The 23902-nt window shown below is 41.0% G+C and overlaps 1 protein-coding gene across 1 annotated transcript; it reads right to left on the bottom strand.

Annotated features, from left to right (window-relative positions):
- Positions 1–203: 203 nt before the first annotated feature.
- On the bottom strand, positions 204–23901 carry Myh4 (myosin heavy chain 4). The gene is made up of 39 exons (XM_063242492.1): positions 23745–23901; positions 21184–21406; positions 20946–21089; positions 20416–20572; positions 19753–19780; positions 19540–19654; positions 19052–19144; positions 18872–18935; positions 18628–18726; positions 18422–18525; positions 16494–16632; positions 15673–15791; positions 15442–15591; positions 14728–14898; positions 13083–13389; positions 12258–12331; positions 11492–11579; positions 11288–11405; positions 11045–11168; positions 10821–10957; positions 10439–10694; positions 9470–9712; positions 8986–9162; positions 8640–8785; positions 8284–8374; positions 7809–8198; positions 7210–7336; positions 6505–6623; positions 6185–6381; positions 5079–5262; positions 4835–5000; positions 4608–4732; positions 4041–4349; positions 3289–3492; positions 1883–2008; positions 1628–1798; positions 1439–1543; positions 1248–1343; positions 204–464 (listed from the first exon to the last, which is right to left on the bottom strand). Exons 2-39 carry the CDS (start codon positions 21385–21387, stop codon positions 312–314), a joined length of 5820 nt encoding a protein of 1939 aa, XP_063098562.1. The 5' UTR covers positions 21388–21406; positions 23745–23901; the 3' UTR covers positions 204–311.
- Position 23902: the final 1 nt, after the last annotated feature.

The raw sequence follows: 23902 nt of genomic DNA, 5'->3' as shown, positions 1-23902 counted from the left end.
AAGCCTCCACTTAAGCTACAACTGAGGCTGCATTTATCACCGATCCACCCCTCTGAGCACTTTGTATCACTGGTGTTCTATTAAATTTGGTTTATTGCCCTCATTCATTTTCATAGTCTGTGCACAGTAGGAGCCCAACAAATGGTGAACAAATGAATTAATTCTAATGGCACGATCGCGCTGATAATTAATAGACAAATACATTTTTGATTGCAAAACTCTGCAGATTTTATTTCCTTGATATACAGGACAGTGACAAAGAACGTCACATTTTGTGCATTTCTTTGGTCACGTTGCAGCAGTAGATGGAGTTACTCCTCGCTGACGACTTTCGTGTGAACCTCCCGGCTCTTCACCCGGAGTTTGTTGACCTGGGACTCAGCGATGTCGGCCCGCTCCTCGGCTTCCTCCAGCTCGTGCTGGATCTTGCGGAACTTGGCAAGGTTGACATTGGATTGTTCCTCCTGAGGACAGAAGCGCGTTTGTGCATTTATTTGAGAGACTAGGAAAATTTGACATAATCTGTTTTTGCCTTTGTTAGTAAAAGCAGCTATAGGATTTACTTCATGAATTCCAATGCGAAATGTTTTGTTACTTGGTGACATACTTATTTGAGGGCAGGGCATCCTACAGATGCACCTATGCAAGTAAAAATTCACAACCCCCCTCAGCCTTTTTCACTTGGCTCTTTTTCTTGGTAAAATAAAGATGCTACAGTGATAACAGAAATCAAAAGAACAAAGATCAGATTTAACCTTATTTCTGTAAAGCAAAATTTTAAAAAATAGAAGCTGTGGTGGTATTGGGTACAGAGAACCTTAAAGAAGATTGCAAAATTCACAATATGAGATAGATAGCTGAAAAGAAACAAAAAGTCTAGAGGTGGATTCATCATGAATATTAAAGAAGGCTTAGAATTTACACCTTCATTTTCATAAGTTCCTATGATTATAGTTTAGCGTGTTCTAGGGAGGGAAAGGCGTTGTAGTCGGTATTTGTATGTTAAAATGCACTTGTATATTAAAATATTTGGAAAATTCCGTAAAGGGGTCTCAGAAGGAATGAACCACAACCCCTAAAGCTCCAGTAATTTGTGGCAAGTTTTCTCATTCCAAACAAATATTTAATTTGCTACCTAAATTTTGTGTTTGCTGCTAAAGAGAACTCCTTACATTCTAGAAAACTCAGTGTCCCGCAAAACCTAGATGTGCTCCAAATCTTGTCTTTTTCACTGAAGGGATACTCACGGCCTCTTCAGCCTGTCTCTTGTAAGCTTTCACTTTGCTCTGTAATTTGTCCACCAAGTCCTGCAGCCTGAGAACATTCTTGCGGTCCTCCTCAGTCTGCAAGAGGCAGGGAATAGATGCACGATTGAAAATGTCTTCTTTGTTATATTTTGCTGAAAACTGACAGTCTGGGAAACGCAAAGGCCCGTCACCTGGTAAGTGAGTTCCTTCACTCTTCTCTCATGCTTACGAAGACCTTTGACGGCCTCCACATTGCGCTTCTGCTCATTTTCAACTTCGTTTTCAAGTTCCCTCACCTGGAAAAAAGCAAGTGTTTAACAGCTGGGCTTTAAATGGCCTCGTGAAGAGGATGCAAATCCAGGGAAAGCTGGGACACGCACCCTGGCCTCCAGCTTCTGGATCTGCTTCTTGCCGCCCTTCAGCGCCAGCTGCTCGGCCTCGTCCAGCCGGTGCTGCAGGTCCTTGACCGTCTGCTCCAGGTTCTTCTTCATGCGCTCCAGGTGGGCGCTGGTGTCCTGCTCCTTCTTCAGCTCCTCGGCCATCATGGCGGCCTGGGGAGCAGAAAACAGAGCCGGTCAGGGGCTGAGAGGGCCCCGCAGGGATCGGGCTTGCCCGGCACTGCGTCCCCTGCTCACATCAGTGATGGCCTTCTTGGCCTTCTCTTCCGCGTTGCGGGCTTCCTGGACGATGTCCTCCATCTCGCCCTGGATCTGGGAAATGTCTGTCTCCAGCTTCTTCTTGGTGTTGATCAGGCTGGTGTTCTGTTGGCAAATAACAAAAAAGAGGAAAGTCACATTTAATTATACCTGTTCACACTGTTATTTGAACTAGCATATATGGGCATTTAATTCGATTGTAAGAGATTGTTAGGATAAATCCATATCAAAAGTTAATTTTACATTTATGCCTTTTCTTCTTATTACTGTATCTGTTGATAAAAATTCTCCTAGATTACTGCAGATAAAATTTAATTTCTAATACTAAATGTATTCAACCATTATCTGTGGTTATTTGTGAACTCACAGCAAAACCACTGAAATTTAAAGGGATATAGTATAAGTACTACACAGTGGATGGAAAAATAGATTAACTTTTAGCTTTTTCTCATATTGTTTAAATCCATAACATAAATGGTAAGCAACGTCATTACTGGTATGAAAATGAACCAAGAATCCTGTTTTTGCAAGGCAGACAGTATCTGAAATACGTAGTCAATTTTACCTACTCAAATGAATAAGAAAAATGATGTATATTAATTTAATTTTAAAGTTATTTATAGTTTATCATTTGTAGTATATCATTTTCATAATGGCTGCTTCTATATATTGTAATGCTAATACAGATTGTTTGTAAAAAATGCAGGTTAGCAAAAAAGAGACTCTCACCAACCAGAGATAATCATTTATAACACTCTTAATTATCCTTTTGGATAATACCTGTACACTTCTAACAAAAATCATGCATCCTATGCTATTTTAAAGTTGTTTCTGAACTTATACATTGCAAACAGTTTTTCATGACAATAAATATATGCTACAATTCTACATATTAGCCATTGCAAGGATTTGCTTAACAAATCCACTTTAAACAACAATTGCTAACTAGCAGTAATGATGGTCTCCATGCATTTGACTCCAAGAGCTTCTATTTTTGTATTCTATTTGGTTAGCTTTATGTGGATCTGTAATACGTAAATATTATACGGTGGCTTATTGTAATTCTCTACTTTATTTCCCTGTTTACAATTTAGTGTTTCAAAGACAAGATGGCTACCAGTGTTACATGCATGTTATTCCTGGGTGGTCTTCTGTGCTTCACTGTATATGTTTAAAATTCCAGATTATTTCAAATAAACATGAATATACCAACCTATATAGCACTTGTAAACCAGCTATGTGTTAGGGCATATGTATGTTACTCCACATTTTCCAGAATGCCAGGAAAAAATATGTGTTGAGATCATTCCCTATTTTGTAATCATGCTTAGCCACTCACATTGTCTTCCACCTCAGAGAACGCTTGTGCCAAACCTGAGCCTCACCTGGGTGTGCAGGAGTTGCACACGCTCACTGGCATCCAGAAGCTCTTGTTCTGCCACTCGTCTGCTCCTCTCAGTCTGTTCGAGCGATGCCCTGAGCTCTTCAATCTCAGCCTGCATCAGGTTAGCTCTGCGCTCCACCATGGCCAGTTGCTCTTTAAGGTCATCTTGACCTCTGATGGCATCGTCCAAATGAAGCTGAGTGTCCTACATAGAAAGAGAAGCAGACTTGCTCATGTTCCAAAGTGGATACAAGTCGAGGGTCTTGGACACATTTTCACCTTGGTAACTTATAGCCTCGTTAGACAGGCACAATCTGCACGGACCTTTAATGATAAATTTTTGGAAATTTAGGGTAGCGCTTGTGCTCAGAAGAACACAATGTTTTATATTTTTACATCTTGCATTATAAAAAACAGTATGGCTAAATTTATAAAACTTGAAACCAGCAAATATCCTTAGAGATCAGCTGGACCAGTAGTGTTATTTTATGTATCAAATGAAGTTCAGGAGAATGCAGTTAAACTCTCTCTTCCCTCTGTGTCCCCATCTGTCATCACTTTGTCCTCTCTGGACATAACAAAGGAAGTTCTATTCTGGGTCTTCTAGACAGAAGTATGCTAATTTTCGGCAATGGACATAAAATTTGTCACTGTTATATTACATAACTTATGACCTATAATCATCGTGAATATGGAAACTTGAGTTCTGCAGTGGCATTCAGACTGACGCCATGTGTGTTGACCCCAGTGTACCTTGAGTACTCCTTGAGTGTTTCTGAGATTCTTTATCGCCTCAGCAGCCTGGCGGTTGGCGTGGTTCAGCTGGATTTCCATCTCATTGAGGTCCCCCTCCATCTTCTTCTTGATCCTAAGAGCATCGTTCCTGCTCCTGATCTCAGCGTCCAGCGTGCTCTGCATGGACTCCACCACTCTGAGATGATTTCTCTTTAGCTGGTCAATTTCTTCATCTTTCTCAGCAATTTTTCGGTCAATCTCAGATTTCACTTGATTCAACTCAAGCTGGATGCGAAGGATTTTACCTTCTTCGTGCTCAAGAGACGCCTTAATAAAAGGAACATGTAGGTTACTTAAAGAACCTTTTCCCTCCTGTGTTATGATGCTTTCTCTAAGAATGCATTTTTAAAACACAAAACTTTATAATCTTAATTTAGGGGTGTTAGTTTTGCATTCCCCAAGAATAACTGAACACTATTCATAGAATTTTATGCACCACTCAGCCCTTGAAAGCTAACAGATCTCAGGTGCTGTGATTTTTTCAGTCTATTTGTAATGTATAGGTGAACAAACAAAAATCTATACCTCGGCTTCCTCTAGGGCAGCCTGCAATTCACTCTTTTCCTGTTCAATTTGTTTCTTTACTTTCTCCAGTTCATGGATATGCTTTCCACCTTCTGCAATTTGCTCAGTCAGGTCAGAAATCTCCTCTGGAATTTAAAAATAAAATGCCAAAGTTCAGTGGAGGAGAATGAAGCATTGAAAAGATCTTTCCCTACAAGTTTTGAAGTGGAAGGATTCTAAGGACTCACGCTGCAAGTTCTTGTTTTCTCTCTTGAGTGTTTCAAGCTGATCCAGGGACTCCTCATAAGCGTTCTTCACCTTGAACAGCTCAGTGCTGAGAGAGCGGGACTCCTTCTGGGCGGCCTCAAGTTCGGCCTGGGTTTCCTCATATTTCTGCTTCCACTCTGCCAGAATCTGCAAGCCCACCAATAGTTAGCCTGGCAATGAAAATGCTGCTGGTTTCCCTTTGGGGTGCTGGTCCTGGGGAGTCACCTTGTCAAAGTTCCTCTGCTTCTTATCAAGAGCGGCACAGGCTGCGTTGGATCTCTCCACGTCAATCATGAGGTCCTCCACCTCGTTCTGCAGTCTCTGCTTCGTCTTCTCAAGAGAAGCACACTTGGAATTCACGGCTTCTACGTGCTCCTCTGCATCCTGCAGACGCTGCGCCAGTTTCTTCCTAAAAACATTGGTCAGCGTGAGTGGCCAAGAATAGAATCCAAGTTGCCACAATAAAATCCAAAATCTGCTTACGAGGAAACCATATTTTCCCCAAGAACGTTTACCCTTATATCTCAGATGCTGTTAAACGTAAGTATGGGGGAGCAGACAGGAGTAAGCATTTAAGCCGAGAGAGCAAATTGAAAATGCAAACCATGAACAGGAGGTTGTATAGCTAGTCAGTAACGCTCTGGATTAGATGTCCCCAGAAAATAATTATTATGCCAGTAATGCATTTTCCTAATAGCCTCTACCGTCTTATTTACTGTTTTCTTCCCCAGCCCACCAGCCTGAGCCCTTCTCCCAGCCCATACCCTTATTTAGAATGCTTCTTCTGCGACACTTGCCAAATCTTCTTGTTTGGTTTAAACCTAACCACTGAGATTAAAGGAAGACTTCCTTCACTAAAAGTATAGAGTTAGTTTCCCTATGTGTAACTCCGAAGAGTTTTATCCTGCAAACTTCCTGTGTAATGTGTATAACTGATACTCATGTATGATAGTTTTTTCAAACATTCAACACTGTAGCTAAGAAAGGATTGCTTATTGTTGATTATAATATTAATAATAATATATCAGATAATCTTAGGATCTCTATTTTTTCCTTCTGTTAAAGGGAATTGGTCTAAATTAATTTATGAAGGTAGCCTGAATACCACATTTGGATGGAAAGACATGCAAATGTTTCTGTATTAGAGGGGGAAAGTCCTGTTCTCTCGGGGACCCTCTCTGAGATATAGGGAGAATATGGTGGAATTCACCACCCGCAATAAAACAGACTGCAATTCCTCATCTATCCTCACGCCTGAAAAATCTCTGTCTCTACTTTTTCTTTACTGTTTTTACTCTGTTTCTTTCTGCTCTATCATGGAAACCCCATACTTGGCCTCCTCCAGCTCCTCCGTGCGCTGGATGGCGTCCGTCTCGTATTTGGTCCTCCACTGGGAAACCTCACTGTTGGCCTTGGACATGGCCCTCTGCAGCTCGGCCTTGGCTTCCTGCTCCTCCTCGTACTGTTCCCTCAAGAGGTCACAGTCGTGGCGGGCAGACTGCAGGGCGTGCGCCAGGGCATTCTTAGCCTAGATCATCAAAAAGCATGTCATGTAAGTTGATGTCCCGATCGTGCATGGTCTGTGTGAAATCCAGTACATGTCACGTCACCCGCGTCAAGTGATGGGAAGTGTCGAATGGCGATGTCTCACCTTTGACTCTTCCTCCAGCTGCCTCTTTAACTCCTCAATCTGTTGTGTAAAAGCTTGCTTGCCTCGGGATAACTGAGAAACCAGAGCCTCTTTCTCATCAAGCTGTCTTGAAAACTCACCTGTGGAACAAAAACACGAGTGATTCAGTTCTACTGTCTAGATGGAGAAAAATTTGAAGGACAGAATAATGAAAACACCCTTCTTTCACATAGTGGAAGGCAGATCCAGTGCATAGAGAGGCTTATTATTGCTACCCTAAAGTATATGATCTTCTTTCTTCCTTTTTTAAAAATTTTCTTCTTTGAGACAGGCTTTCACTATGTGGTTCAGGCTGGCCTGAATTCACCATGAGCCGGGGCTGGCCTGGAACTCACAGCAATCCTCCTGCCACAGCTTCCTATCTGCTAGGATGACCTACTGTGTGCGTGTGTGCGTGTGTGTGTGTGTGTGTGTGTGTGTGTGTGTGTGTGTGCGTGCGTGTGTGTGTGTGTGTGTGTTAGTAATGCCAAGCCAACAAAAATCTCCAGAGTTCAGAGAGCTTATTTTTTTCCTATGATTATAAATTTATAATCAATGCTTCTTACCATTTCATAGGAAAAAGAGTAACTAAGAAACAATAAACTGGTGTGTGATGCCTGTGCTTTGTGCATGGAGGCTCGACTTTCATTCCGATCTCTCCGAAGACTGCAGACGCCCAGCACTGACCTGACTCTGTGTGCAAACGCGCCTTCTGGGCTGACAACTCATTTATTAAGCGCTGATGCTCCTCTTCTTTGGTTTTAACTTCGCTAAGCTGGTCCTCCAGGGTGCGGCACATTTTCTCAAGGTTCCCCTGTGGGGGGAGGCGGAAAACAGGAAGAGATGATACATTTCTACATGGAAGGCTGCGATTTGGAGATCTGTAACTACACGTAGAAAGAAACTAAATTATACTTGCTTTTTTAAAAAAAAAATCAAAACCTTGGATAGTGCCTAGAAATAGTTTTAAGGCACAATTTTGGCTAACTAAATGAGGTCAAAATTAGATTATTTTCCTTTGGAAAGCATGACTATCATTTATATCCTTCACTATACAGAATATAGCTTTTAGATAAGTTTTGTAGTTGCATTCTTTTATGGAAGTAAGGACATTATTTAAAGTGATTTCTACAAACAAGATACACAATTTAGGTGATTCAGTTCAATACAGTGCTATTAGGAAAAATGTAACCAACATCTAATTCGGCCATGACTTTTATATCATAAAAAAATTTATTTTCAATTATTGCAAATAAAGTTTTAAAAAGGGACAAGTTAAGGAAGACCTTGGCTTTGGAGACAGTCTCCATGTTACTGGCAAGGTCGTCAATCTCCATCTTCAGCTCGCTCTTCTCCTTCTCCAGCTTCTGCTTGACCCGCTGCAGGTTGTCAATCTGCTCCCCCAGCTCGGCCACACTGTCCGCGTGCTTCTTCCGAAGAGCAGCAGCCGTGGCTTCGTGCTGCAGGGTGGCCTCCTCCAGGTCCCTGCGCATTTTCTGGAACTCGGCCTCCCGCTTCTTGTTCATCTCAATCTGGGCAGAGGTGGCCCCACCGGCTTCCTCCAGCCTCTCGCTGATCTCCTCCAGTTCCCGGGAGAGGTCAGAGCGCTGCTTCTCTGCTTTGGCCCGAGAGGCTCTCTCTGCCTCGATTTCCTCTTCCAGTTCCTCGATGCGGGCCTGGGAGTAAAATGTCAACATTCATGTGAATTCCTGGCAGTTTCCTTCCCTACGGTGCACAGAGAAGGTGGAGTTTGTGTCTCACCTGTAACTCCTTGATCTTCTTCTGTAGTTGCATTCCAAGAGCCTGCTCATCCTCTATCTTGCTTTGCAGATTGCTCATTTCGAATTCTTTCCTAATAGAGAGAAACACGTTAGCTCATGCTCAGTTCTCTTACAATCTTCCTCACTGTGTGTAACTGAACTTCCTTATCCTGGGGCTGTTGAGCAAATGAGAGGTGCATATTCCCAAATCAATACTGTTCCCTTTTCATTACACTAAAGTCAAAGATAATCATCACTCATTTTCCCCACATGCCATGAAGCAACCTTTGGAGACACTTCATTCCACCTGCACTGACACACAGCAAGCAGGTTAGAGCGGAATTAGCTCATACTTACTTTTTGAGTTTCTCATCGAGTTGCTGTTTGTCATTTTCTACATCCATTGTGGATTCTTGAGCCAATTTGAGGTCACCTTCCAGTTTCCTCTTGGCTCTTTCTAGGTCCATGCGAAGTTTCTTTTCTTGTTCCAGAGACCCTTCGAGCTAAATTTATAATGGATTTTATTTAGCTTCTTAAGCGCTGACCCCTTTGCCATTAGCCAGATACTCGGGGTAATTTTAAAAGACAGTATCTGAGAACTTTATTATTTTCAAGGTCTTATTGTCATCACTGAAAGATTTATGTCACAATTGTTTATTTCGCCCATCTGGGAGGAGGGTGACATTTTCTTTTCCACACTTACATCGTCCACTTGCTGTTCGAGCTTGGTTTTCGCTTTGGTCAGAGTGTTGACTTTGTCCTCCTCTGCCTGCAGGTCATCCAGGGTCTGCTGGTGGGCCTCCTGGAGGGCTTTCTTCTCCTTGGTCAGCTTAGCGATGTTTTCATCCAGGCCTGCCATCTCCTCCGTCAGGTTTTTCACCTTTAGATTTGAATAAATAACAAGCATGCTAATGTTGATGACAGTACGTTTTCTTGATGGAAAATAGTAATATCTTAGAACTATGTCAGCCTGAGATAGAAAAGATAAACCAGAAGTCCACTTAGCCCCGCGTGATTGAACAAATAAGAGCTGAAGGGAAGGACAAGTAGACGGAGCTGGTGATGACCACAGACATGGCATAAGTGTTTTTCTTTCGTGTTCAGTAAATTACGAGGAAGCTTTTGATTTAAATGCTTCAATGACATAATAATATTTCAAATACTCTAAACTGGAACATAATTTGCACCTTGTTCTCCGTGGCGTGCTTCTCCTTCTCCACCTTGGCCAGCGTCAGCTCCAGGTCGTCTATGTCTTTCTTCAGCTCTGAGCACTCGTCCTCCAGCTTCCTCTTCTTGGCCGTCAGCTCCGCGTTGATCTCCTCCTCGTCCTCCGCTCTCTCGGTCACCTCCTTGATCTTGGCCTCAAGCTGGATTTTGGTTTTGATCAACTGGTCACATCTTTCCTCTGCATCAGCCAAGCCATCTGCTTCCTAAAGGGAGAATTTAAACATTTTAATTCGTCTCTACTCTTCCTGCAAACGCACAATACTTTATTAAACAGTGGGAACTTAAACGGCTATCAGATTTGTCCACAGACATACCAAAGAGATTGCTAACTTTAAAAAGCAGAGTAGACAAAAAATGTCAATTATTTTGGTCTAGTGATTAACTATAGTAACATATAGTAAATAGCCATGTTTGGAAAGTCAAATCAGGAAAAGTAGGCTTTTGGCAACAATCTACAGTTTAATAGCCTTTGCTGCTTTTGGAAAAGTCACTCATTTTGGGACACTGTTCTCTGACATCCAAAGGTGAATTAACCCCTTTCTTGCCCTGGTAAAAAAAAAAATAATGTAACTTTTATTTCATGCACAAAATATTAACTATAGAGAGGATAACTTAAGAGACTATTCCATCAAGAAAGGGAAACATCAAGGGATATTTTATGACCACCCACTGGTGACCTAAACAGTGTGAGTGTACACACTGGAGGTGTGACCGCATGTGTTACTGTCCGTGTATTGCTTCTTTAGATCTGAATCTTAGCATTTTTGAAAGGTGACCAAATGCAAAAGTGTTTCACTAAAAAACCTTTCATGTTTAAGCCTTAAAGTATGAAGGTTTTATTTTGAAACCCGAAATTAAGAAAAAATCCTTATACTCGGTCAGTGATAAGGGGTAAACCAAGGCCGGACTGTGCCGCGTGGAACACTCACAGCTTGCACCTGCAGCTGCAGGTCATTTTTCTCCTGCATCAGAGCAACCATCTTCTCCTCTAGCTCTTTCCTTTTCGCCTCTGACTTAGCCAGTTCCTCCTTGGTCTTCTCAAAGTCCTCCTTCATGTTGGCCATCTCCTTCTCTGTCTCTGCGCTCTTCAGCAGGGGCTTGATCTTGAAATACAGCTTCATCCAGGGCCAGTGCTTCACGTTCATGAAGGCGCGGACATTGTACTGGATGCAGAAGATGGACTCTCTGTCGGGAAAGGGAAGCAGATGCAAATGGAGGAGAATGTGGAAAGCGACCATCACAACGGTAGCAGTGAACACACTGACTTCACGCCTCAAAGAACGCGGAGCAAGACTTGGCTTTGGCCCTCACCTCCTCTCCATCATCTTTCTGAACTCCACCCTCATCAGGTACCCTCTGCATATGGCTTGCGTGCGTGTGATGAGCTGAGCCAGCTTCTCGTCTCGCATTTCCTCTAGAGTCCCCAAGAGGCCGGCTTTAAAGAAGACCTGGCAAAGAACAAGGTAAATGGGTTATTTCCACTCATGAGAAGCTTCAACAGTGACCAAGTCATGATAGAAATTTGGCCCCGGTACCTTCGTGTGACCGAATTTGTACTGGGTGTGGTCAATATCAATAGATCCCAGAAGTTTCTCAGACGCCTTCTTGCTGTCAATAAATTGACCCTCTGGAATAGCACTAGCATTGAGAACTTTGTATCTGCCAAATTAAAAGGACAGTGAAACGATGATAAATGAAATTTTGGAGAGCGAATACCATCAAAAATCAAAGATCAAATACTGCTTAAGGTAAAACATGAGAGGACAGAAGACACAAACCTCTGTTTGAAGTCTGCGTAGAGGATTCTGCTGGGGAAGCCCTTCCTGCAGATGCGGATGCCTTCCAGCACACCGTTACACCGCAGCTGGTGCAGGACCAGTTCGTGCTCCATGGCGCCTGGAAGAAGGAATGCCAGTGCCATATTGCCTGGTCTATAACAAACACACTGTAGCCTGTCTAGGTGAACATCAGAAGCGTCTTACCAGGAGTTTTAGTTTCATTGGGGATGATACAGCGTACAAAGTGGGGGTGAGTGCTCCTCAGATTGGTCATCAGCTTATTTAAATTCTCCTATAAAACCATATAAAATGCTTTAAAGCAATCTGTAGGTACATCTACCTGAGCATTCTTGTCTTTTACCTATAATTAATTTTGCTCAATTTCACATTCTAGTGAGGTGTTTCTACGAAATCATGGTGTCCAAGAGGAACTATACATATAGCATACAGGTAGGAAATTACTAGTTACACAAAATCAAGTAGTTTTATTAATTTCAAGTACTTCTAGTCAGAAAAAGTTTGTATCAAGACTTTGAGAGTATGAAGTTGATGTAGTTAAAAATACAGTGGGTTCTTTTTACTTTTAAAATTTAAAATATTTTTAATTTTATCCTAAATATTTGCAGCATATTGGTGCACTCTTTAGAGGAACTGGTACACGTACAGGGCACATCTAATTTCTTTCTTCCCCTTCCATGTATGGGTATTTTTTTAGAAGGGGATTTGATTTTCTGTGAAATTTAATGTTAGATTAGTTAGATTACGGTGGGGCTCAGGGAAAAGGACTCTTTTATTATAGTGTTTGATGTGAAGAGATATACTGTACCTTTTTTTTGGTAAATTTTTATCCAAATATTTTTCAGATTTTTTTGATATGTCATTTTTCATATGTCACTTTTACCTTAGGGAGCTTTAAAAATTGTGATTTTTTTTTTTTTTACTAAAAGTGGAATTCAAGATTATACTGTACCCTGAAGAGAGCAGAGACGGTCTGGAAAGAGGACCCCTTCTTCTTGCCACCTTTCTTTCCACCACCACCACCCTCTGAAAATAAAAAAATAGAAAATTAAAATTATTTTCAATAACCTACTGCCCACTGACATAAAGATTTCCAAAAACCTTTTGGAATTTAAATTTGCATTCAGTCATTTTTTTCCTGGATCTTTCTTCCCTCATCTGTAGAATAAGGAAATATAAGCTTTGGTTCACAGAACAACAAAACACTGTGAGAGAAAGGGGAGAGCTGGGGAGGGGACGGATCCCCGACTCCAGATGAGCGACGCCTATTTCCTGGAGGACGGCCTGCATGGTGTGCCCATTCTGCAGAACAGGCAAAGCTGAGCGCTTGGTCCCGAGTAGGTGAGTCTCTCCCCTGAAGGGAGACCCTGCTTTGTATTTGCCAGCTTCCACTTCTCTTAGCATAGTTAATAAAATAAAGCCTCTGTTCTCCAGGTACACAGGCGCTGAGAGAGGGTTTTATCTCTGACTCAGCTGTGTCTCTGAAGGAAGCGGTACTATCAACGGTCCAAATGAGTCGTGTCATCCTGAGCAAGTCACTTAATCTCTGTTTTCTCACGGATAAAATCAGAGTGGACAGAATGACCCATAGTGCTAATTTCAGCTCTGAAAGTCCTCAGCCAGCGTGCTAGAGTTATTAGGAATACTCCCTTTCATTAGACTCACGTTGGTCAGTATTTTAATTTTAAACTTTGCAATAGCTGTTTTGGTGTCTGATGAATGTATATTTTTTTCTACATTGCCTTTGTCAGAACATATCGATGCTGTTAAAACTTACCTTCAGCAGCTTGTCCCCCCGCAAAGAGGAAAGCCAGAGTCTTCAACGCAGACTTCTGGTACAGCCCCACCACGGTCTCATTCAGGGGGTCCTTGTTCTTGTCCAGCCAGCCAATTATGTTGTAGTCCACGGTGCCAGCGTAGTGCACCAGGGAGAAGTGGGCCTCGGCCTTGCCTTTGGCGGGCTTGGGCTTCTGGAAGTTGTTGGACTTTCCAAGATGTTGCTCATACAGCTTGTTCTTGAAGGAGGTGTCCGTTGCCTTGGGAAACATGCACTCCTCTTCCAGGATGGAGAAGATGCCCATCGGCTAAGAATGGGAGAAAGAAATGCTAATGATGAATCACTCAGGCAACTGTGCTTCAGTAGTTTACGTATTTGGTACAAACCTGAGCATGCCACATTTTGATAGAAAACTTGGAATTATATATTAAATAAGCATGATCCTATTGTGTGGCCTGTTCTGTACTATAGCACTAGAATGTACAAGAATTGTGTATCAAGGACATACATGATATGTTTTTTAGGAAGACCCAGTTGAAAAAAGTCCACCCATGCCATTTGGCAAATTTCTTATTCAGTGTATAAAATTAAATTCTAAAAGTATCATCCCACAACTAAATTCTTATCCCATAAATGTATATGCATGAATACTTTCCTTTCTGCTGATAACATAACTTTTTTCACCCCAAATCTAGCTATGACACAATTACGAGAAGGAAAGATTATGTCAAAAGACTAAAATGAACAATTTCAAGAGAAAAATACATCTCATGTTATATCATTAAAGTTCTTGTGTCACTTAAGTGAAATCCCCCAACACTACAGAGTTAGTTAAATAATGGTAATTTGGTTTTGCTTTCTAAGCAGACTGATTTCTTTCAGTAGCAAATTTGATATAATTGTGCAAATTTCACAAATTATTTTCCAAAAACTATTTTGATGAGCCAGAAATTGAAATATTAGAGAAGAAAATTAGTATCTTTCTTGGGGCGCTACAATTTTCATGTATAGTAGGGATATCATATTGAGTTAATATTTAAAAATATGCTAATTTTCTCCATTTGTGTGTACCTTGTCTGATTTTAATATTCTTTCATATTTTTGTGAATTTTGACTTATTTGAAGTTTACTTAGATAGAAATGGCATTTATTTCTTTCTTCCCACTGCTTAGGGTAGAGTTCACACATGTGCTTTAATGATATAAGTAGGAACCCACTGAGATCTAGTAATTTTGAGTGTGGTTAATATTTACTGAAGGGCTATTGTCCAACCGATAAGACATCTTGATATCTTCTGCCTTGTTATACATGAGGATGATACACGCTCAGTATGGTTACTGCTCCTACGTTTCAATACTCAGAGAACTATCTGTAATTTCATTCATTTCTTCCATACTCACAAAATCATGTAGGAATAAAAGTAAGTTAAAAATGTGGATCCATCTGTATGTGCTATCATTTTCTACAAACTAGTGTACTTTATTCTTTAATAACATCACTTAGGATGTACTTCACAATTGATCTGAGTGCACAAATATGTCAACAGATACCACTGTATGTTCTTCAAGAACTGGGGCTGGTATCTGACACAGGACGGTGGGTGACTTGTCTTCCCTATCTTGAAGGATTACAAGGTCAAACAAACCTTCTCGATGAGCTCGATGCAGGCGGCCAGGTCCATGCCGAAGTCAATGAACTCCCACTCGATGCCCTCCTTCTTGTACTCCTCCTGCTCCAGCACGAACATGTGGTGGTTGAAAAACTGTTGCAGTTTCTCGTTGGTGAAGTTGATGCACAGCTGCTCCAGGGTGTTGAACTATGGGAAGGAACAGACAGGGAAAATCAATCATAACTGTTAAGTATTTGCGTTGTAGGGACTAATATTTAGTAGTTTCATTGCAAGTACTGATATTTTCTTACAAATTTAAAGCATTTTGGTTTATCATATCATGCACCTTTAGACTTTTTCTTAAGGTATAATTCTAAACAAAGTACTGACTCCTCCTCAGATTCTAAGTAATTTCATGAAATCATGTATTTTAGACAAAATGCTATTAAATGGAAACTGTTAGACATTCCTGTAGAGTAACTTAGGAAAGTGTTTCTATACTTATGTGATTGGATCCAGGATGATTGTGAATTACTTTAACCTTTCCCGGGCCATTCTTTGAGACTTCTAGTCTTAAACAATAAAATTCTCTGTTTTCTATTTATACGTATTTATTCATGTCTCTTCAAAGACATGTTTCAGAAGGAATTATAGTTTGTATTTTTTATAAAGTCTATTTTACGAAGATTAAGTGCTCTAGGCAGATTCATCAGATGATCAGTGATTTGAATTTGTCAGTTTCCTACTCACATCAAAGATCTCAAAGCCAGCGATGTCCAAGACCCCGATGAAGTACTGCCGGGGCTGCTTGGTGTCCAGCTGCTGGTTGATGCGGGTGACCATCCACAGGAACATCTTCTCGTAGACGGCCTTGGCCAGCGCGCCCACTGCGTTGTACACCTTCACAGATACAGTGTATTAAGGACCCCGATGTCACAAAGACTGGGATGCTCGTGTAACCCATCAAAGCCGCGTGCTCACCTGCTGCACAGTCTGGCCTTTGGTGACATACTCATTGCCGACCTTGACCCTGGGGTAGCAGAGGGCCTTGAGCAGGTCAGCAGAGTTCAGACTCTGGAGATACGCAGCCTTGTCCGCCACTGCATGAGCAAAGTGACAAAGATGAAACTAACTGTAGCTTATACGATTTTAGAGTGAACGATGACGATGAAGGAAAGGTTTTGCTCAAATAGCAATGTGTACAAATACTGTGAAATGTATTTATTTATTTGTTCTTCCTACTCAGTCAATGCCATTGTTCACCCTAAGTTTAACCTTCTCATAAGAGTACAAATCTCATATTAAACTGGAACTTGTAGAATCAGTGCTGGGTATTTTTTTTTTTTTTGAGACAGTGTCTTGCTTTGTAGTTCAGGCTGGCCCTGAACTCACTAAGTAGCCCAGGCTGGCCTTGGCAGGTGACCCACCTGCCTCAGTTTCCCAAGTGCTGAGATTAGAGGCTGTGTGCGATATTACACAAGTAGACGAAAGAGAATAGTAACTTTGGAAACCCTAACCTAGGAATCATAAGGAAATTTGATTTCTAGATTTTTTTTCTCTAAGGCAAGTGAATACCCAATCTATACTTATGTGATTAGACTAGACTAGAAGATCTTTTAATCAAGCAGTGACTACTGGCTTGCAAAAATTCAAGTAATTATAGAATGGACAACCATCACAGATCTCCACAAATCCTTGGTCCTCCATGAGATAGATCAAAGAAAGTAAACACAGGATCCTTGCCTCTGAAAAACTCAGGTGGTCTGTTCTGTCAAATGAGAGAGAGCAGTAAAGACAGATACCTTCCGTGCCGTCCGGCTCTGCCTGCTCCTCACGTTGCTTTTGCTTGAATTTCATGTTCCCGTAGTGCATCACAGCCCCGGTGAGCTTGTAAATGGCCACCTTTTCATCAGCAGTGAAACCCAGGATGTCCACAGCACTCTGTCAAAAGAGAAGCATTTACTCACCTCCCCATGGCTCAGGACGTGGGGGATCTGCCTCTCCACTTTTTATGGTTCCTCGCCTTCTGTTTGGCTAACACATTGCCAGCTGAAGGCCCTCATTGTGTTCGCTTCCCTGATCCATGTAGTAAACTGAGGCACACATTAGTTTTCCTAGCTGAGTCGTGTGGACGGTGAGAACCTCATGTGACTTGGCTACACTTCCTCAACCAAGACTGAGCAGCACCATAAGGCTTCCCCATCTCTCTATTTCAGCCTGCTGTCCTCAAAATGTGCTACTTCTGGTCTCTTGATTGCCTTTGTTTCTTGTCTTCACTCTGTCAAATTTTCCCTTTGCTTTTTCTTCTCCTGTTTTCCTAACTAAAACATAATCACAGTCTGTCTTCCCCCACTAATGGGCATGAATGATCCGGTCCGACGAAGAACACAACAGCAGTAGCTCCAAGTATTTTTTCCCTCTCTGATATCAACTCACAGCTCAGCTGACTGGGATGCCTGTGGGTCGGCATGGATCTGGTCATTCAGAGCTCATACAGGGGAGAGATGTTTGTGGAAAAAAACTTTCTCATGTCAGCATTTCAGTGGAATAGTTTTGGGTTTTCTCTTTATCAGATTTTTATTAACTTTTTGTTAACCATGCTAAGCTTTGCAAAGGCTTCTAAATAAGGCAGGCATCAGAGAAGACAGAAGATACGTGTACCTGCCACTCTGTCTCCTAAGACTCACTTCCCAGTTCACTAGCTACCTGTTCACAGAACCTACAGGTTACTGCAGAGACCCTGGAGGGAAGTTGCTCTTTTTTAAACCTCCTGGACCAGGGGTTATTTCTCATCTTCATATCATTTTTTTTTTTTTTTTGTCTTTTTCCTTTTTATTGGTACCAGGGATCGAACTCACGACTGGCTGCTTGCAAGGCAGGCACTTATGCCGCTGAGCTAAATCCTCAGCCCCCATATCATTTTTGACATGGATATTTTAATAAGTTATAGTAAATAAAAACTGAGACTTAAAAAAAATAAAGCGTGCAAATAGATTATAAACTTTTTGAAAGAAAAAAGATATTTTTGTGAGTAACTTTCCATCCTAGCTTGGGATATTGGGGTATTACAGTTAAAAATGTTAAAAATAATAAAAGATCACTCAGAAATTCTAAATCAGGTATGTAATATATATAAAGCTTATGTGAAAGAAAATAAACCAAAAAGTAATAATCTTTTTTAAAAAGGAAGCGGAGAAGGAAAGAACCTGTAGTTTCAAAAATAAAAATCAAGGCCTTGAGGTTCCCAGAAAGGTTTTTTGAGGTAGATGACCCAGTTCTTCTAATACTGCATAGGAGGAGAAAGCTATGCCATTAGCCTACATTCATTAAAACAAAGTTTGTGTTTACTTCTGAATATAGGGAACTGTGATTTATGAATTTATTTATTGAACTGCTATTTATGAATGCAAGTGTTTCCTAGATTCTTAGATGTAGGATGTGACATACAACAGAAAGGAAAGAAATAGTGGTATACAAATATTGACCAAAAATGACCAATAAAATAAGAAAAAAAAAGGATTGAATTAGGTAAAGAATGCCAAAGACCTAGCATTTACTAAATACTTTCAATGCTTTTAATATACGTATGTAGGAGAATGTTAAAATAGTCTGTAATTTTTTTCCAGGGTTTAGAAAACCTCAAAGATACTAGTGACTATTTTTATAGTCTTTCTGCAAATGCTTGTCGCTCCATTAGAAGCAAATGTTTTGCTTTCTGCATATTACTTACATCTGTGGCTATCAGCTCCTCCTGATCGTCAATGCTGGGCACAGTAATTTCCCCTTGACTGACATAGGCAAAGTCATATGGGTTGGTGGTGATCAGAAGCATTTCTGAACACATGGAAAAGAACAGGATACACAGTTATCTTAGTCAGAAGAACATTCCAGAGGGGCCTCATAGGCTGACACGGATAAAATCAAGATGCCTCTTACCAATGAGCTCTGGTTTTTTGTTGGACATGATCTGATAAAATATGTGATAGCTTCTTTCAGCCTTTAGCTGGAAAGTGACCCGAGACTTCTCCAGCAGATCTGAAAAGTCAGATTAAGCACATTTAAGCAAAAGAAAGAGCTACATTAAGCATTTGAAAATTTCACATGACACAGATGAAAATAAGAGAGTCCAATATGTACCCCACAGAGAAGGACTCCGAGTCTCCACCATTTGCTAACTTACATGTTTCAATATCTGCAGAAGCCAGTTTGCCTGTGGTGCCAAAGTGGATCCTGATGAATTTACCCTTGGAAAGGCAATAAAAGGCTGATTAAAAGCCAGTAACCGTGTTCTTAGCTATGATCCAAATGGATGCGAAAGATACTGCTGATTCTCGCATGAAAAGGGAGACCAGAGACTCACGAAGCGGGAGGAGTTGTCGTTCCTCACGGTCTTGGCGTTGCCAAAGGCCTCCAGCAGCGGGTTGGCGCTGATGATCTGATCTTCAAGGGTCCCCTTAAGAGAAATGATAAAATAGATAAAAATATGTCAGCAAAACTGAACTGAATGTATTAAAAGAACTTTTCACTGACTCGTTTCCCTTCACTCTGTGTGTTGGTAGCCTTCCGTAACTTTGGATAAGTCTTTATAAGATGAGCTCCCTCCCTGGGCAGTGGGACACGCAGGGAGGTGGCCTTGACTTTCCTGGACATAGGTCCAGTTTTTGTTTCTAATAAGTGATTGTGGAAACTCTTGCTTGTTAAACTTTACCCCATTCTCACAAGCTCTTCCAAGATTTTCTTTCTAAATTCTGCGGTCGTATGTAATTGATTGCCTTGGTTTTGGGGTACCGTGATCTCCTCTTTAAAAGCCTGCTATTTTTTCCTTTCTTTGACGACCATCAGACCCACCTGCATTTTGCCAGAAGGGGCTTCCTCCTTCTTCTTCTCCCCAGTAATTGCAATTGTTGCAAAGTATTGGATGACACGTTTCGTGTTCACAGTCTTCCCTGCCCCGGATTCTCCGCTGGCAAAATGAATCAGAGTTAAAAAACCAGACAGGAAGGCAGTAGGAGCCACTACAGGAATCAAAATTTAACAAAGAAAGTCACGACATCTACGTACGTAATCAGGATCGACTGGTTTTCACGATCTGTGAAAGAGAAACGAAAAATAATGTACAATAACATGCCAAACGCACTCAGCACATACATAAACTCAGTACTTGTAAACTTGAGATTGTCTTTTAAAATTCCCCACTCACAGAAAATAAGAATAATATAAATTGTGTTTTTGCTTTTGGCAAGAAACTTAAAAATAATCAGGAAGAGGTGTGCTGATTGATCTGTGCATTACACTCCCATAGAATATGGAATGCACTGTTTCACCATTTTATCTATGAGAATAAGAACCAAACACAGATAAATACAGTTTCATATCCTGTTCAGTCATTTGTTGCATAGTTCAAAATTTTATCAAATTATTAACGTCCAGTCCAGTTTCCTATCGTGCGTGATAACTTGTCACTGTGAAATTTTAAACTTAAACATCAGAATTAATGCCTAAATTTTACTATTTTTGAGCTGGACTTAGCATAATTAATATGAATTTTAACTTAGGAATCTAAGCAAAATTACAATTCCTTTGTAACTTTGAAAGTGAAGCCTGTTATTTCATGTCCATTACTGTTTACCATTACTGTTCTCAGGTTTGTGCAGAACGTTTTATTCTTGAGGTACACAAATATTTTACAGAGCTTGTAAGAATTCTAATTGTGGGTTCACTCACCAGTCAGCATGAACTGGTAGGCGTTGTCAGAGATGGAGAAGATGTGGGGCGGGGCCTCCTGACGCTTCTTGCCTCTGTAGGCAGCCACCACCTCGGGGTTGTACACCGGCAGCCACTTGTAGGGGTTGACGGTGACGCAGAAGAGGCCCGAGTAGGTCTGTGGAAAAGTCCCAGATTGCTCACTCAGAAACCACCTCATTATGCTACCTTGGAAGTCCTGTGCTGAGGGCGGGGTGAGAGGGACCTAAGAGCTGCATTAGCTTCCATGAAGCGTGGTGGTCTCATTGATCCGTGGTCTTCCTCTGTCATCTGATATGCACAAAATGTTGCACCTTTTCATCTATTGAGTTAAGCGGACAGCTTTCCACATACATATATTCCAGTATATCAGAATTTGCAACACTAACCAAATAAATGTTCTTAAGAGGGACTTATAATAGCAAAATCTGATAAGGAGATCCTTAATTTGTTTCCTCAAACACAAGAAGTTCGCAGAGTTTGGGAAACACCATGCCACAGGGGACACTCACGTAGATCATCCAGGCTGCGTAACGCTCTTTGAGGTTGTACAGCACGGCAGGCTCGTGCAGGTGGGTCATCATGGCCATGTCCTCGATCTTGTCATATTTGGGAGGGTTCATGGAAAAGACTTGGTCTTCCTTAACTGTGACAGTCTGTGGAAAAGGAAAAGAAGGAGCCAGTGGCTACCAAGTAAGTAGCAGACAAGGATCAACGACAGGGCCCTCTGGCCTCCTTTCTGTCACTTACAGCTCCGCCTTCTGTCTTGGCTGTCACCTTCCCCCCTTCCCTGCTCTGTACGGTCGCCTTCACGTAGGACTCTTTGGCGTCCACCACAAAGACAGAGGACTTGGCATCAAAAGGCTTGTTCTGAGCTTCGATTCGCTCCTTTTCAGACTTTCGGAGGTAAGGAGCAGCCTCCCCAAAAACGGCCATCTCAGAGTCGGAACTCATGGCTGCAGGTTAGGTGTACCTAGAGGAAGAAGCAGAGGCAGGTGACACTTGCGGGCTGGGTGGAGACTGTCCTGCTGGCTTCATCTACCTGCTCCCTCTCTGACTGTAGGGCTCACGTACCCGTGTCAAGATGCTGAAAGATAACTCACGGCCATGCACTGGTAGCGTAATTGTTGTGATATTTTAAACCTTCAGTGGCTTTGCAATCTAAATGAACCTATGTTTAAAACAAATACCTAGGAATAGTTTCCCAAATTATTAAAATTGGATGCAGAAAAATATTAAATTTGGCTATGGATTAAATTTGGATATTATATTTGGATATGAAATATTAAATTTTTTTACATGGATTCACTGGACAAAAGTTCATGCTGAAAACATCTAATAAATACAAATAAATTCCTAGTTACTGATGTATTTACCTGGTAAGTAAAGGGTAGAATCAGTACAATAAAAGATAAAAATCCAACAATGATCCTGTCTTGTGACAAAAATTAGTTTCTTTTATCATTTTTACATTGTTAAAAGTCAGCAATATTTTCTATGTAAAAATAACGTTAAATTTTCCTTGGAGAAAAGCAGCATCTGTATTTTTAATAAAGCTTCACAATTTTGGATTTTCAGTGCAAATTTCTCTGAGTGTCATTGAATTCCAGCATATCACTTGTTTTATTTTTATCTTATCCTTAATGTTTTTGATTCATAAAGTTGTGTTTTTTTCTGCTCTTTTTTTAAAAAAAATTAATCTTCTAAATAGGTCTTTTGAAATTGATAGTCAGTATAAAGTTTCAAGCTAAATTGAAGTTAGTCCCCCCCCCAACTGACAAGTTAATTGTGAGCAAATAAAAAATAAGCCTGTCAGCTCTGGTCCGAATAAAAGAAGCTGACTTATATGGAGTGAAAGACAAGATAGTTTGTAGAAAACTGTCTTGAGGCAGGTGTGGGGTGAATGCCCACAATTCCTGCATCCTGGGAGACTGGAGCAGGAGGTCACTAGTTCGAGCCCAGCCTGGGTAACTCAACAAGGTCTTAGCCCAAGAAATAAAAAGGGCTGGGGGTGGAGCTTGGTGTGAAGGGTCCATGATCAGTCCCCATTGCTGGAGGAAAAAAACCCCTCAGTGTCTTGGTTATCAACAGCCTTAACAATGACAATAACAGCTTTAGCTTTCTGTAGACTTTCTGGAAAGCATCTTGGTTTTTCATTGTATTAAACTGCCTCTCAATTTAACATGCTGGATATGAAATTTGCCATGTACTGTAGCTCAAAATCAGCTTCTAAAAAAAGTCTCTTGATGATACAGTGAAATTTAGATAGATTCTCAAGGGATAGATAATGGAACATGAACGTTAGGATTTGTTTCTGTGTGAAGCAGTGTTGAATTAACCACCTAGTGATGGTCATAACATGCAGTGTGTCGCCCAGTGTCTCTCTAATGTCTTAGGTCAGTTGTTCCCCACCTTGTGGGTCACAAGCCTCCAGTGAAGCTCAGATTTTTTGCAGAGGAGCTGAATCAGCCCACAAAGTTATAATTGCTTCAAGTTTGAATGAGCAACATTTCCAAGTAAATAATGTTTTCTTTTTTCTAAATGAATATAAGGATTGTATTAAATATAAACTCATTTAAAATAATCATAAATGCCTAGTGAGTCTCTCTGTCTCTGTCTCTCTCTCTCTCTCTCTCTCTCTCTCTCTTTCTCTCTCTCTCTCTCTCTGGGGGTAAGCTTTTAAGTGCTTTGATTCTATGGATGGGTGTGGAAAACCAGTAACTTAGATTACAGACAGAAAAAACTGGGAGGATCATAGCAGTCATCTAGAATCCCACCTCCTCATTTTACTGGTGAAGACTCAAAAGGTCCAAAAGGTGAGGAGTCATCACTGCCACAGAGGTGGTGAGAGGCAGCGATGAGACACAGTCCTGTACTCCTAAATCCAGGTTCAGTGTTCATTCCACTGTGCACAGTGTGTTTGAGGATACAAAACCATTGATGGCTCGACTCAGGGAAGCAGATTTGGGTAAAGCCTACACTGGCACCTACAAGGTTTGACTTCCAGTTCAAATACTATTGATTTACTACATGGTCTCTTTTACTGGTTTAACCTGACTATTAAGTCAGTTACAAACTGTGATGATTATATTCTTTTTGACGTTGGAACAGCATGTGAGAGACAAGTGTCATTAGATTTTTGTTTGATTAAATGGCCTGAAAAGTCAAATCTTAAGTCATGTTTAAAGAGCAACTGTTCTTCCTACCCTATACCCCGTGCTAACCAAGAAATTAAATGATAGGTACTTATTAAGACATAGCAGTATAGAGATGTCTCTGCTCTTTAGAGTGTAATAATAAGTTCCTCTTACCTCTTATGTGACCAGATGAAGCAGGTGGCAGGCTCAAAGCAGGCAATTACTGTTGAAAGAAAAAAAATACCAGAAAATGCAGGATTGTTTTTCTTCATTTAATCACAAAATACTATCAACAATGTTGTGTACAATGTCATCCTTAGGAATGTTAAAAA

The sequence above is a fragment of the Cavia porcellus genome, unplaced genomic scaffold (assembly GCF_034190915.1).
Source record: "Cavia porcellus strain 051 isolate PalLab524CR breed Dunkin Hartley unplaced genomic scaffold, mCavPor4.1 scaffold_32, whole genome shotgun sequence".
In the NCBI taxonomy this organism is placed as follows: domain Eukaryota; kingdom Metazoa; phylum Chordata; class Mammalia; order Rodentia; family Caviidae; genus Cavia; species Cavia porcellus.
Note: the sequence above shows the minus strand (reverse complement) of the source record. Positions and strands in the feature narration are given on the sequence as shown.